This window comes from Rattus rattus, chromosome 9 (assembly GCF_011064425.1).
Source record: "Rattus rattus isolate New Zealand chromosome 9, Rrattus_CSIRO_v1, whole genome shotgun sequence".
Classification (NCBI taxonomy): Eukaryota; Metazoa; Chordata; class Mammalia; order Rodentia; family Muridae; genus Rattus; species Rattus rattus.
The window spans coordinates 34612033-34625227 of record NC_046162.1 but is presented as its reverse complement, the minus strand read 5'-3'; the positions used below and the strand labels follow the sequence as shown (position 1 = coordinate 34625227).

Sequence of the window (13195 nt, the reverse complement as noted above, 5' to 3'; positions counted from 1 at the left end):
GGAGTACAGATAAGTTCTGGGCAACACTGACAGCTCCTGGTTGCTTCCAATAACTACAATTGGTTTCTATTACTCTTTTTAAGAAATAATAAATTCCACACCTTTTCAGAAATTCCACACCATGTAAACATCTGAGAGAACTGTTTTGATTCATTTATCCCGTGTACATATGTGGTCTGGGCTCCTGGGCCTTTCACAGAATAGCAGCATGAACAGTGGCACATCACAACTCTCTGCAGATCCAAGATCCCTAACTCACCCAATGAGCCAACACATTTGCAAATGGTGTACTACGTAGATTTCCCGGACATGAGTACATCCCTTAAGTGCACAAGCTTAAAGAATCTTGTGACTTATAATAAACTAAAGGAACTTATAATGTTCCTTAATGGCTTTTCTGTTCAATAACAGCTTTGGTTCTGCAAAGTAGATTGTGACATACACAAGTAGTCCTGGGACTGTCAAAACAAGGCTATTGCTCTAAACATCAAAATGGAGACGCCTTATAGGATTTCAGGAAAATCTATACATACACACATATGCATGTATGTATGTGTGTGTGTGTGTGTGTGTGCGTGTGCGTGTGAGTGTGAGTGTGAGTGTGAGTGTGTGAGTGTGTGTTTTCTCTGAGACAAAGTCTTATGGCCCAGGATGGCCTCAAAGTCACTGAAGATGACCTTTAACTTCTGATCCTTCTGCCTCTACTTCCCAAGTGCTGCGATTAGAGATCTGTACACCTGATTTACTGGGGCTACAGCCTTGTGTGTGCAGGGTCAGCACACTGCCAACTGAGCTACACAACCTTCCCATAATTTTAATTTACTCAATTTTCTTTAATAAAGCAGGAATAACTATCATGAATGGGAATAATAAAATTGATAAATTATGCACACGATGACCTCACTAGGAAATCCAAGGCCACCTGCATGCTGAGACTCACTGTTGGTTTACTCTCCTTCCCTTCAGAGAAGTCGTTCAAATGGATGTTGATGACAGCAAGATTTCTGAGTAAAATCTAAGAATTACTATGGTGGGTGGGGTTGGAGACAGGACAACAGCTAGGGAACAGTGGCAGACAGTAAACTGGAAGAACACAGAAGGGAAAAGCCAAAGGCAAACACAGTGGTACTACACAGGGCAGTCAGCCACACTCATCCCATGGCATGGATCACCTGAACCACACTGGATGGTGACACACCACAGCTGCTCTGTCCTGGATGCTGTGTGTTCTAATCATTGAAAAGTCAACAGAGGGCGGCTGTTTACTACTACAGAAACTAACACTTAGAAGCTTTCAGTAGTTGGCTGTAAGAACATAAATAACTGGGTATGGTGTTACACGCCTTTAATCCCATCATTGGGGAGGCAGAGGGAGAAAGACCTCTGTGAATTCCAGAACAGCCAGAGCTACACAGTGAGACCCTGTATCAAAAAGCCAAAAATACATATAAATAAAGTCAGATTAAAAACAGACCTGTTTCTAAAGTTTAAAGATTATAAGTTTTAATTTTTATAAACTTTCCAATAGTAACTAAATTTAAACACTCAGTAAAGACAAAACGACATTCTATAAAGAATATTAAGTGTTTACCTCTTGTTTTTCTTGATTTGAGTCCATACTAAGTAAAGTTGGTATTTTAGGTGAATCTGTTTTCTTTGATTCTCTCTTCAGCACTTTTATCTGTTTAACTTTTGGAGAAAAAAAAAAACAACATAATTTGTTGGCCCTTCCTTGAAATTATAATTTCCTCTCAAGGGCTTCAGGTAGGTATATCCCAGCAGTCACTAAGCCCACTTTAGAACTCAAGTCTCAAAGGAACTGAGTAACTGAGTTGTAAGATATGGTATTTTATTTTGTGATCTCACAAGAGCATGTCTCTGTTTTCATCAGGGGACCCTCAAATTGTACATTCTATATTTTATACCTTGCTATTATATCACGTTTCGATTAGGTGTCTGTTTTCTAAGGAAAGGAAAAACTTTTGCTCACAACAATAAATTTTATTTTAAAATAAATATCTGCTTAATTTTATCTGAATATATTTATTATTCATTTGTTTAAGGGTGGGGCCAGTCCTTTCCTTCTATGGTGTAAATCTCATGATCAAACTCAGGTCACTAAAGCTTAACATCGGGCTGGAGAGAGGGCTCAGTGGTTAAGAGCATTGACTGCTCTTCCAGAGGTCCTGAGTTCAAGTCCCAGCAACCACATGGTGGCTCATAACCATTTGTAATGGGATCTGATGCCCTCTTCTGGTGTGTCTGATGACAGTGACAGTGTACTCATATAAATAAAAAGAAAGAAAGAAAGAAAGAAAGAAAGAAAGAAAGAAAGAAAGAAAGAGAGAAAGGAAGAAAGGCTTAGCATCAAGTGCCTTTACCTGCTGAGCTATCTCACCAGCCCTTAAGATAAAGCTTAAATTTATGACAAATTCTACATTCAGAAAGAAATCTACCAAAATCCCAGCATGTCTAGAACATGTAGAACATGGGCAACTGAACAGGGAAGGTGCTTTACCTCACCTTCTGTGAAACTAAGTTCGTCTTCCTGAAATTCTATCCCAACATCTCAGCATTAAGCTAACAGAACATTTACCCTTTGGGGTTGTCTTTACCTTTCTTTAAAAATGATCTTTATTAAGTCTCACCCTTGCTGAGCACAGTAGACCTTTAGTCCCAGCACTCACTCTGAAGGAAGAGGCAGGCAGATCTCTATGGGTTCAGGCCAGTCTGGTCTATAGAGTGAGTTCCAGTACAGCCAGAAACACATAGACCCTAACAGAATAGAATAGAATAGAACAAAACAAAACAAAACAAACCAGAACAGAAGTCTGGCCCTCTACTTAGCTTACTTTTTCAAAGCAACTGGTTCCTTCTACAAAGACCCCAGATAAGAGTTCTTATAGGCAGCCCCGCCCCTCGGTGGGCCATCCACTTACCTTCCATCCCCTTCATCTCCTTCGCCTGTATTGTGAACGGCAGCTCAGGGAAATGGAATTCTTTCCTGTCGCATTTGGAAAAATTCAGTTTTCTTTTGTTTCCACTTGCTATTTGGTCATTCTGACCTGTTCGCTCATTAAATGCACCTTTCTCTGTTTGGACCTAGACAAACAAGTACCAGTTAATGTGAAGAACTGTGGGTGACCAGCTGTAGAGTCTTAAGCCTACAAATGCTGGCTATCTGGGTGATGGAAAACAGTTCCAGAGATTATTTTAATAGTCAAGAAGCAGAACAGACTTTACTGGTCACTGAGGCAAGGCATGCATGTCAGGCGGCCTTCATCTTTTCTATAAGTCGCACCAAAACATCTGCTTAAGTTCTTTAATTTGTACCATTTCTTCATATAAAAAATTTTGGTTACCCCCCCCAAAAAAAAAGCAGAACAGAATGAGGTATGGTGGACTTGCCTGCAGTCCCAGCACTTGGGAGTCAGGCAGAAGGATTTCAAGTTCAAGGCCAGCCTAGGATACATAGTGAGACCCTAAGAAAACAAAAGCAAAACAACACACAAACCAACAGACGAGAGCAACACTAAACACAGAAGCAGCGAGTCTCCCAGGGAGGTTCTCCAGGTGAGGTTTTCAGTCCGTTTACTGCTCTTGATTTAAAGAACCACAACCTTGACTTTGTGATTGTTGTTAAAGACAGGGTTTCTCTATGTAACATCCCTGACTGTTCCTGGAATTCACTTCTGTAGACCAGGCTGACCTCAAACTAACAGAGGTCTTCCTGCTTCTGCCTCCTGCATGTTGGGATCAAAGGTGTGCGCCACTGCCTGGATGTTTCAATTTATGTTATAATAAATAATGCTGTGCCTTGAATGTTAGAAACTGATTGTGTTATGTAAAGAAATGATGAGCAAAAAAGAGAAAGAATGGCTAGCATTTCTAGAGCAAGGCAACTACATCTATTTGGCAAGTGTTTTTAATCCAGAAAGATATTTTTGAAAGAGAAAAGCACAAGCCTTTTGATTTGTAAAGGTGGAAGTCATGCGTTAGTAAATAATTTAAGATAAAGAATAAGGTAGGGGTTGGGGATTTAGCCCAGTGGTAGGGCGCTTGCCTAGGAAGCGCAAGGCCCTGGGTTCGGTCCCCAGCCCCAAAAAAAAGAAAAAAAAAAAAAAAAAAAAAGAATAAGGTGATATAGATACAGCTCAGTGGTTAGAGCAGTTATTGCTCTTGCAAAGGACCAGGGTTCAAGTCTCAGCACCGACACGGTGGCTCACAGCCATGCACAACTCTAGTTCAAGGGGAACCAATGCCCTCTTCTGGTCTCCATGAACACCAGTAGGTAATCACATATAAAATTAAATAAATCTAAAAGAGAAAAAAAAAAGATAAAGAGACAACCCAAAAGCTGGAACCACAGGGGAAAACATGGTCTATTTTCAGGAAGAAAAGAAGGGCTGGTGAAGGGATTCTCAGTAGGCGCTCATTTAATGCCTGCAAAACCTTGGACTTGTCCCACACAGGAAAGAAAGAAAGGGAAGAAGGGAAGAAGGATAGGAGGGCAGGAATGTTTTTTTTTTAATGTACTTTATGTACATTGGTGTTGTGCCTGCATGTATATCTGTGTGAGGGTGTCAGATCCTCTGGAACTAGAGTTACAGACAGGAGCGAGCTGCCATGTGGGAATTGAACTCAGGTCCTCTGGAAGCACAGCCCGTGCTCTGCTGAGCCATCTCTCCAGGCCTGGGAGGAATGTTTTTAATGTGAGAACTTAGGAGAAAAAATAGGTAGATAATGTTTAAAGAGGCCATATTTTATTAACTTATTCATTCCATGTTTGTGTGTTCATGTTCTCCTATCTGGATATGCATGTGAGGGTGACACATGCACATGCTTATGGAAGCCAGAGGTTACACTGATGTCTATTTTTGAACAAGGTTTCTCCTTCTACTAGGAGCTCACTGATTTGCCTGGACCATACGCCAGCAGAGCCTACGGGTCCTCTGCTCTGACTCCCCAGTGCGAGGATGGTGGGTATGGACTACTGTGCCCAGTTTTATACATGGTGCTGTGGACCCAAACTCTGATCCTCACACTTGCTCACCTAGCACTTTACTGAGACGTTTCCCCAACCCAAAAGTTCATATTTTAATGACTAGCATCTTGCCTTACTTGTGTGGGACCTGTGTCCTCTTGTCTGCTATTAGACAAAGTTTGTCCAATAGTTTGTGAAGAGGTGCGTCTCTTTTTTGTTCTTTCAGTTAACCTATTGATTAAAAATAAATGAGAAGTTATTAGAACCTCCCAGAATTGTCCTTCTGTCAGTGTTAAGAACAATACGTTACAAATGGTGGGCCAGGCTATAAACATCAATAACATCGGCACTAGAGTGGCTGACTGAGGATTTTTAATTTAAGGACAGCCTAAGCAACATAACCAGACCCTGGCTTATGCGAAAGGAAAGGATTTATACCATGGTACTGCTAAAACATGGAGTGTCAAAAGGCAACTTCTGAGTCTCAAGTTCCAAGAACTCTAGGACAGGACAACCACTGCACAGCTAACCACAGGTGAAACATGTCAGGAAATGACTCCAGGCCCATTTGTTCCTTCGTTTCTGTTCTAAACTTGGATAATTTAACCTCTAGAGTTCTGAACTTTTGGACTTGTCTGAGACTGGCCTACAACCATGGTTTACTGGCAGTGCAATTCAGGCATCACCTTGTGAACATAGGTTACTACAACCTACGGTCCGATGTACCTTAGGATTTACACAGACAAGTGCACGGGCTTATCCAGGCAGACGGCTCATCCTCATAAGCCGGAGCCTAAATGAGTCTGCCGGACTCTGGTTGAGCTGGTGTACCTTCCAGGTTTGCAAACAGACCTCATGTCTTCACTGTCCATCACCAGTCCCCAGCTCAAGTAGTCTATCAGTCTCTCAACCTGCAGCACAGGCCAGACACCTAAAACTGGCCCGACAGCTTTCCTACCAACATACTTACTGCTGAAAGGCTATTTGCTACGAAGGACTTAGTTTGGACCATTCATTCTCCATGGAGAGAATCTGCTGTGAGGCAGAAATAAAGCTTACTTTGCAGCTGGGTGCTATGGTTAGATATAGTTTGTCCTCCAATGGTCTGCATACTGGGATTTTGTTCCCAGTGTGCTGTGTTCAAAGGGGTGGAGCCTGTATGTAAGTGGTGAGAACTCTCAAAAGGGAGGTGACTAGATCTCAAGATGGACTGATGAGTTTTTCCTTAGGAGGCACTCTTGCACTTGAGGGACGCTCCACAAAAGAGGGTCTTTATAAAGGACCCTGGCACCTCCCCTGAAATCTTTCTTCTGTATTGGCACACGTTATTTCTACACGTGGGCAGTTTCTTGCCTTCTTCTTTGCTATGATGTGACACAGCCAAGGAGCCCGTGCCAGAGCAGTGGCATCAAGCTGCTGGATGTTCCAGCCGCTCTAACCATCAGCCAGCCAAACAGCACTCTATTAAGTATCTGATGTCAGCAGAGTATCGGTTATTTTGGCATAGCAATACTAAGTGGACTAATACATGAATGCCAAAACTAAAGTGAAATCATCCTTTTCTCTTCAAGTAGAAGATATTTTTCTTTTAAAAAAGATATTCCAGGCTCAACCATTGCGGACTGTCCAGCACAGACCTGGGTTCAGTTCCCAGCATCCACATTGGGTGCTCACAATTACCTGTAAGTCCAGCTCCAGGAGATCTGATGCCCTGTGGCCTCCACAAACACTGAATGAATGCAGTGGTGCTCATATGAATACTTAGGGACACATATAGACATAAGATAAGTATTTTTAAAGCTATCCCAAAGATATCAGTAAGCCAACATCTAAGTTGGTCATGTCGGCATACATCTGTAACCCCATCTCCGAAGAGGCGGAGGCTGGCAGACCATGGGTAGGAGGCCAGCTCCGGTTACAAAGCAAGTTCCAGGATAGTCTGGGCTCTGTGGCAATTTGTCTCAAAAAAAAAAAAAGTTTAATACCTATACAGCTAAGAAAAACACTTCTCACATAACATTCCCAAGAACTCCTCAGGGAATGCCCTGTTACTACTTGACTGCAACTTGAGAAGATCCTTTTCAGGTCCGGTCCACACTGACATCGTACACGTGTCTGCAATGCGCCGCACAGGAGGACGCCTTACTTAATCAAGCCTCCTCTCACTCTAGCTCACCGTGAATTGGGGTGGGAGAGGTTTGAACTGGGATTTGCGGCCAACAAATTACTGCTTGTCAGGTTGATAGGTGGCATTATCATACAGCCCCCAGAGTGTGGGTCTTCTTTGACAGTGTCAGAATTCGCACTGGGATGGACAGGGTTTGTTAGTTCCGAGACAGAAGGCTTCCTGTCCAGTGAGGTGGGGTGTGTGTCCTCAGCTGTGCCCTGCTGGCGGTGTTCACCTTCACTCTCTGTCTTCTTCAGGTCTGGGACGTCTCCTTTCCCCCCTTTGGCCTTAATGACTCTGACTTTGAGCTCCTTGGCCCTTTTGTCTCTGTCCACTTCCTGGAAGAGGTGAGATGTAGAGAATCTGTGTCATTAGAGCTCTAAGCATGTGCAACTACACAGGCTGAACAAAAGCAAGAAGACGCTCACCTTTCCATAAAGTGTTGGGTTTCCATAGAGCAGAGGGTTGGTAAAAACTGTTTTTTTCTCATCTCTCACAGGTTCATTTTCCTTAAAGTTCTCTTTTGGCTTTATAAATGAATTAACCTTTGCTTCCTGTAATAACTTAGCTCTCAGCTCTGGTATAAATCTGATGAATCAAGCAATATTAACCGATCATCTTTTTAATATGGTTTATCTTAATAGAACTACTCAATCAAGTATTAAAAGTGCTATATAATTGTAACTGTCACCAAGAGATGGCGCTACTTTTGTTTGTTTGTGACAGGATATACCTGTGTAGCCCAAGTTGGTATCAAGCATAAAATCCTCCTGCTTCATTTATCACCTGGCCAAGATGGGGTAAATATTTACCTTACAATAACTGTGTGCTGGCAGCAGATCTTTCAGACATTTTGCTAGGAAAATCTATCACATAAAACTTACAAAACAGACTTACATTAGATTCCCTTAGACATGTGAATCTAATGAAATGTCACTTTGAATTTTGACAGAAGCTCTTTGTCTCTTCGGACTTACACAGAGTTTGAGTCACAGAGCTCATGGTAGGTGGCTCACAACTGCCTATAATTCCACCTCCAGGAGATCTATTATTCTTCTAATTTACACAGACATCCATATACATGTGCACATGTACATAAATAAAAATAAATCCTTTAAAAGTAAATGAAACAACCCCCTAAAAAGCTCTTGAATTAAACGTGGTGTCTGGTTTGAGGTGAGACTGCAGCACGGGGTCTCAGTACACTGCTTACAGCCCTGTGGCCCGGTGACTGACAACAGCCAGCCGCCTACCATGTGCCTGGTCAGTCCCTGATGCAGTTACTCCATTAGGTTTCTGTTAAATTCAATGATTCTGCTTTGTAACATTGTTCTATGTAGTGGCTACCCTTCTAGTAAGTCCCCTGATATAAAACACTAGGAAGACCATGAATGCTTACTTCTCAATAAATCCATCTCTAGTAAAGTAATCGTGATGCAAAAGATCGGTGGATGATATCCTCTCAGCAGGATCGATTTGTAAACAAGCCTAAAAAAGAAGAGAGCCCAATAAAGGATGAGGTTTGGGGCTCTGCCCCTAAAATCAAGTCTTTAACATTTGACACATGACAAAGTTATTACCCAGAGCTAACAGAGTCTGTAAACAGGCAGATTTCTAACAGTAAATTCTGACCATTTAGTTACCTAAGAATTTTACTCTTGCAGCTTTTAAAAGTTACTATTTTGTGTGAATGTCAGGGTATGCATCCCATGGTCACACAGGGAGGCCAGAAAACAGCTCTGTTATGGGTTCTCTCTTGTCACCTTGTAGAATCTAGGGACTGAATTCAAGTCTTCCATAAAAAAAAATCCCCTTTCTGGTCTCTGCAGACACTAAACATACATGGTGCTCACACATACAGGCAGTCAAAACATCAATACACATAAAATAGAATAAAATCAATGGACAGCTCTTCTCTGTTTCTTTGCCCTGGGAATGGTTTTAGCTGAGAAAACAACCAAAAACCAAAGCCAACTCATGGGACAGGTTGTGAACAGGAAGCTGCAGATAATGATCCATCTGTAACTGAACACTTAGACGGTCATCACAGAGAACCCATTCTTTAGAACAATGAAGACAGGATCTGAATAAAAGGTGTCTGCTTGGTAAAGTGCACGCTTCCTGAGAGAAGGCCTTTCCCCCGCACTTCTTTACAGCTCACGTCACAGGCATGGTTACCCGGTGTACACTCAAGGAGACCAAGCCCCAGAGATGTTAAATCATCTGACTGACATCTTTCAAATGTTTAGTTATTTATCATTGGTGAGGAAGAATTTAGAAGACAACATGGTGGAGTCGGCTCTTCCCACCTTTTTGTGGGTTCTTGGGAGGAGATAGAGGCTGCCAGGTTTGCAACAAGATGCTAGACCTGCCGACCCATCTTGCTGGCTCTTGCCTAAAAATGTATACAGAAGGACCAGAAAGAAAATATAAAGAGATGCTTCTGCTGTCTTCCAATGCACAGTATAAACTAACAATTCTGTTGCTCTGCTGCACAGCAGTGCTCGCAGGGTTAGGAGGGCTGTCCTTACAAGCAGTAAGACGGGAAGACTGCATGCCATGGTTTTATGTGTTTGGTTTTGTTACCACAATAGAAATTCATAAAGTGAAACAGTGTGTGTGTTTGTGTGATGTGAGTCTGAGCTCACGGTGCAGCTGAGCATACACGTGTGGAGAGCAGAAGTTGATGTCAGAATACTTTCTCCATAACTCTCCACCTTAAGGTTTTGAGATTACTTTACACTGGACAAGCAGCTCAGCAACTCAGCCAGACAGGAGGCCAGGGTCCTCCTCTCCCCACCTCCTCAACACCACTGCCCCAGCTATTTACTTAGGTTCTGGGGGACGGAGTTCAGCTTTCCATGTCCCCCAGTACCTACGGTATAGATGCTTCATTGTAATTGTTCTGACATTTCAGAGATGGTGTTTCTCTTTAGAAGTGTTCGTTAGGGCTGGAGAGACAGCTTAGTGATTAAGAGCCAAGCAAGATGCTGACAGTGCCATCTTTATTCCCAGCATCCTGAAGGCAGAGGCAGATGGATACTGTCAGGAACCTCGAGGCCCACCATCCTCCTTTGGCACCTGTGGTCACTAGGCACACACATGCTGCATGGACACACATGCAGGCAAAACAGCTATACACATAACTCTAAATATAAAAAACCAAAAAAGAGCTGTATATTAGAAACAAGGACTTTACTACAGTCATACAAGTCTCATCTAGAAATAAGTCTCTTCACTCTTCCTGAGGTAGAAAACCGCTGATTAGAGGAATAAAATAAGATTTACTATTCACAATAAACCCACCTTGCATTATTTGAATTTTGTGCTGTGTTCATGCACTACCTACACAATGTAAAATGTAAAGTATGATGTAAAGGCTAGGGAGATGGCTCTGTTGGCCATGTGAGCTTGAAGACCTGAGCTCAGATGCCATGGTCCCATATATCTGTAACCTATCACCAGTGAGGAGACAGGTGGATAAAGTTCACTGGCTAGGAGATTAAGGTTCACTGAAAGGGAGATCTTCCTCTCTTGTCCCCCCTCCTTCTCTGTTCCCTCTATCTCCCTTCCCATGTGGGGACTGAACCCAGCTCACTATGCACTATATCATGGAGCTATACCCTGGAAAGAGATTCTGACTAAACAACAAGAGATTCAAGTAAAGACACCTGACATCAACTTCTGGCTTATAGAAACACATGCATGCAAGATATATCTATGTGCACATACATTCATACTATCAAGTACTATACTTACATAACACACAAACCAACACATACACACACACACAAACATACACACATACACCTCACTAGGTGTTTTTATTTTTCCAACTTAAGGTGAATTTTGGTACATTCAAACAGCTGCCAACAGATGCCTCTGTAGAAAGTTAGGAAGATCCAGGCAAAGATTAACCATAGCCTGGTAAACCAGATGCCCCATAGCCTGGTAGACCAGATGCCAAAAGTGGTGGGAAACACGGAAAGTCTTTTAAGTGTTCCCAGTTTATCCCTCAGTATCTTAAATCTTAATTTCTATTAATTTTTAATAATTTGTAACATGTTAACATCACTTAACATGGAGAGATGTTATCTCTAACTGCTGGAGAGATGGCTCAGCAGTTAAGAGCACTGACTGCTCTTCAAAAGGTCCTGAGTTCAAATCCCAGCAACCATATGGTGGCTCACAGTCATCTGTAATGAGATCTGATGCCCTCTTCTGGTGTGTCTGAAGACAGTGACAATGTACTTGTAATAAATATTTAAAAAACATAAACAAAAAAAAATCCATCACTTTAGGGGTCTTTCTGGAAAATTTTTCAGGTATCATTGCTGGGAATAAGGGTCAGTAGTAGAATGCTTGCCCAACTATGGGTTCCATCTCTAACACCAAAGAGAAGAAAAGACCCCATGGTATTATGATTTCTGCAAATTCTCAACCAGTCTTAATGTCTTAACATACATGAACTATATCTGCCAGCAATCCGTTGAGCTTTGGGTATTTCTTTCTTGCGTTTTTGGGATGTTGAACTTGAGGAAGAACCACCCCAGCAAAGATGGGACTCTTGGAAAAGATATTGTGCAGGTGCGGGGTCAGGTTGCCTGAAACAAGAACAAATAAATGTCTGAGTCATGAAATTGCTCTTAGTCAAAATCCCACGTGGCTATCACTATGGAGACAAGGAAGAGCACTAGTTTTTATCTTATAGTTGAAAGAAAATTATCTAAATATGTCATAAAACTAGAGGTTATAGGCTAAGAACACAGTTCTGCAGTAGTAAGTCTGAAAATTGAGGTTTCCTCCAGTAAGCTTGCTGATAGGCAGCGAAATACATACAACCACATGGTCCTTTCCCCCACAGGCTCTAGGAAATAATATAAAATTGCCAGCAAAAACACTAAAATTTGACCCTTTGCGGGGGGGTGGGGAGGGTGAGACAGGGTTTCTCTGTGTGGCCCTGGATGTCTTGGAACTTAACAGTAGATAAGGCTGAACTCAAATCAGAAACCAAAGTATACAGAGCAGTGGTTCCCAACCGTCCTAACATGGCAACCCTTTAATACAGCTCCTCACGCTGTGGTGACCCCAACCATAACATTACTTTGTTGCTACTTCATAACCATAATTTTGCTATTATAAATTATAATGTATATATCTTCATAACCATAATTTTACTATTATAAATTATAATGTATGTATCTGATACATGGAATATCTGATATGCAACCCCCAAAGGGATCATGGCCCACAGGTTGAGAATGGCTGGTATAGAAAAAGAGACCAGACAACAGCCCAAATGTAAAGAACTGTGAACACAAGTGGAGACAAGGCTCGAGCACCTTTCACCACAACTAATACACTGCCATAGAGCATGTCTCTTCATCGCTTTATGGCTTGGTCTCCTCTGAAAAAATGACAGCGTTAATGTCATCACTTCTAAGCTCTCTTCTAACACAGTCTCAGAACAGGGCTTTTTTTTTTTTTTTTTTTTTTGAGTTGGGATCAACAGGGGCCCTGTTGCTTGCTAGGCAAGCGCTCTACCACTGAGCCAAATCCCCAGCCCAGAACAGGGCTTTTTAAAAGGCACATTAAGGGTTGGGGATTTAGCTCAGAATGTAGAGCGCTTGCCTAATCAAAGCACAAGGCCCTGTTGGTCCCCAGTTCCAAAAAAAAAAAAAAAAAAAAGGCGCATTAAAGGCTAAACAGATGGCTCACAGGTTAAGAGAACTTGCAGAGGACCCAGGTTCAACTCCCAGCACCCACATGACGGCTCACAACCATCCGTAACTCTAGTGCCAGGGGCTTTGACACTGTCTTCTGGTAGGCACACTTGTAGTTTGCAGACAAAATATCCTTACATGTAAGTTAAAATAAACAAAAGAAAGGCACAGAGTGCAACCCTTAAATCATCTTCACTCAGTGCTAATCTGGGTTTTACTGCTTTAATGACTGTTCACAGTGCCCTCTTTGTCAGAATCCTACAATTACATGTTTATGAAGAGTTTCCCCAGCACACTCGGGGCTCCTCAAGCCCCTCCTTC

General features: G+C 42.2%; 1 protein-coding gene across 8 annotated transcripts in view; it reads right to left on the bottom strand.

Annotated features, from left to right (window-relative positions):
- Positions 1-13195, bottom strand: part of Cdkl3 (cyclin dependent kinase like 3) — an 83901-nt gene that overhangs the window by 52700 nt on the left and 18006 nt on the right. For 7 of the 8 annotated variants that reach the window (XR_004389026.1, XM_032912176.1, XM_032912175.1 and 4 more), the window contains exons 6-12: positions 11616-11755; positions 8551-8639; positions 7580-7739; positions 7161-7489; positions 5122-5215; positions 2940-3102; positions 1592-1689 (exon numbers count right to left, since the gene is read on the bottom strand). Coding sequence is in view for 7 of the 8 variants with exons in the window: in XM_032912176.1 (XP_032768067.1) it covers positions 1592-1689; positions 2940-3102; positions 5122-5215; positions 7161-7489; positions 7580-7739; positions 8551-8639; positions 11616-11755 (1073 nt within the window). In the remaining variant the exon portion in view is untranslated. Of the gene's footprint in view, positions 1-1387; positions 1423-1591; positions 1690-2939; positions 3103-5121; positions 5216-7160; positions 7490-7579; positions 7740-8550; positions 8640-11615; positions 11756-13195 lie in introns of those variants that run through there. The other variant, XM_032912181.1, reaches the window with a different exon arrangement.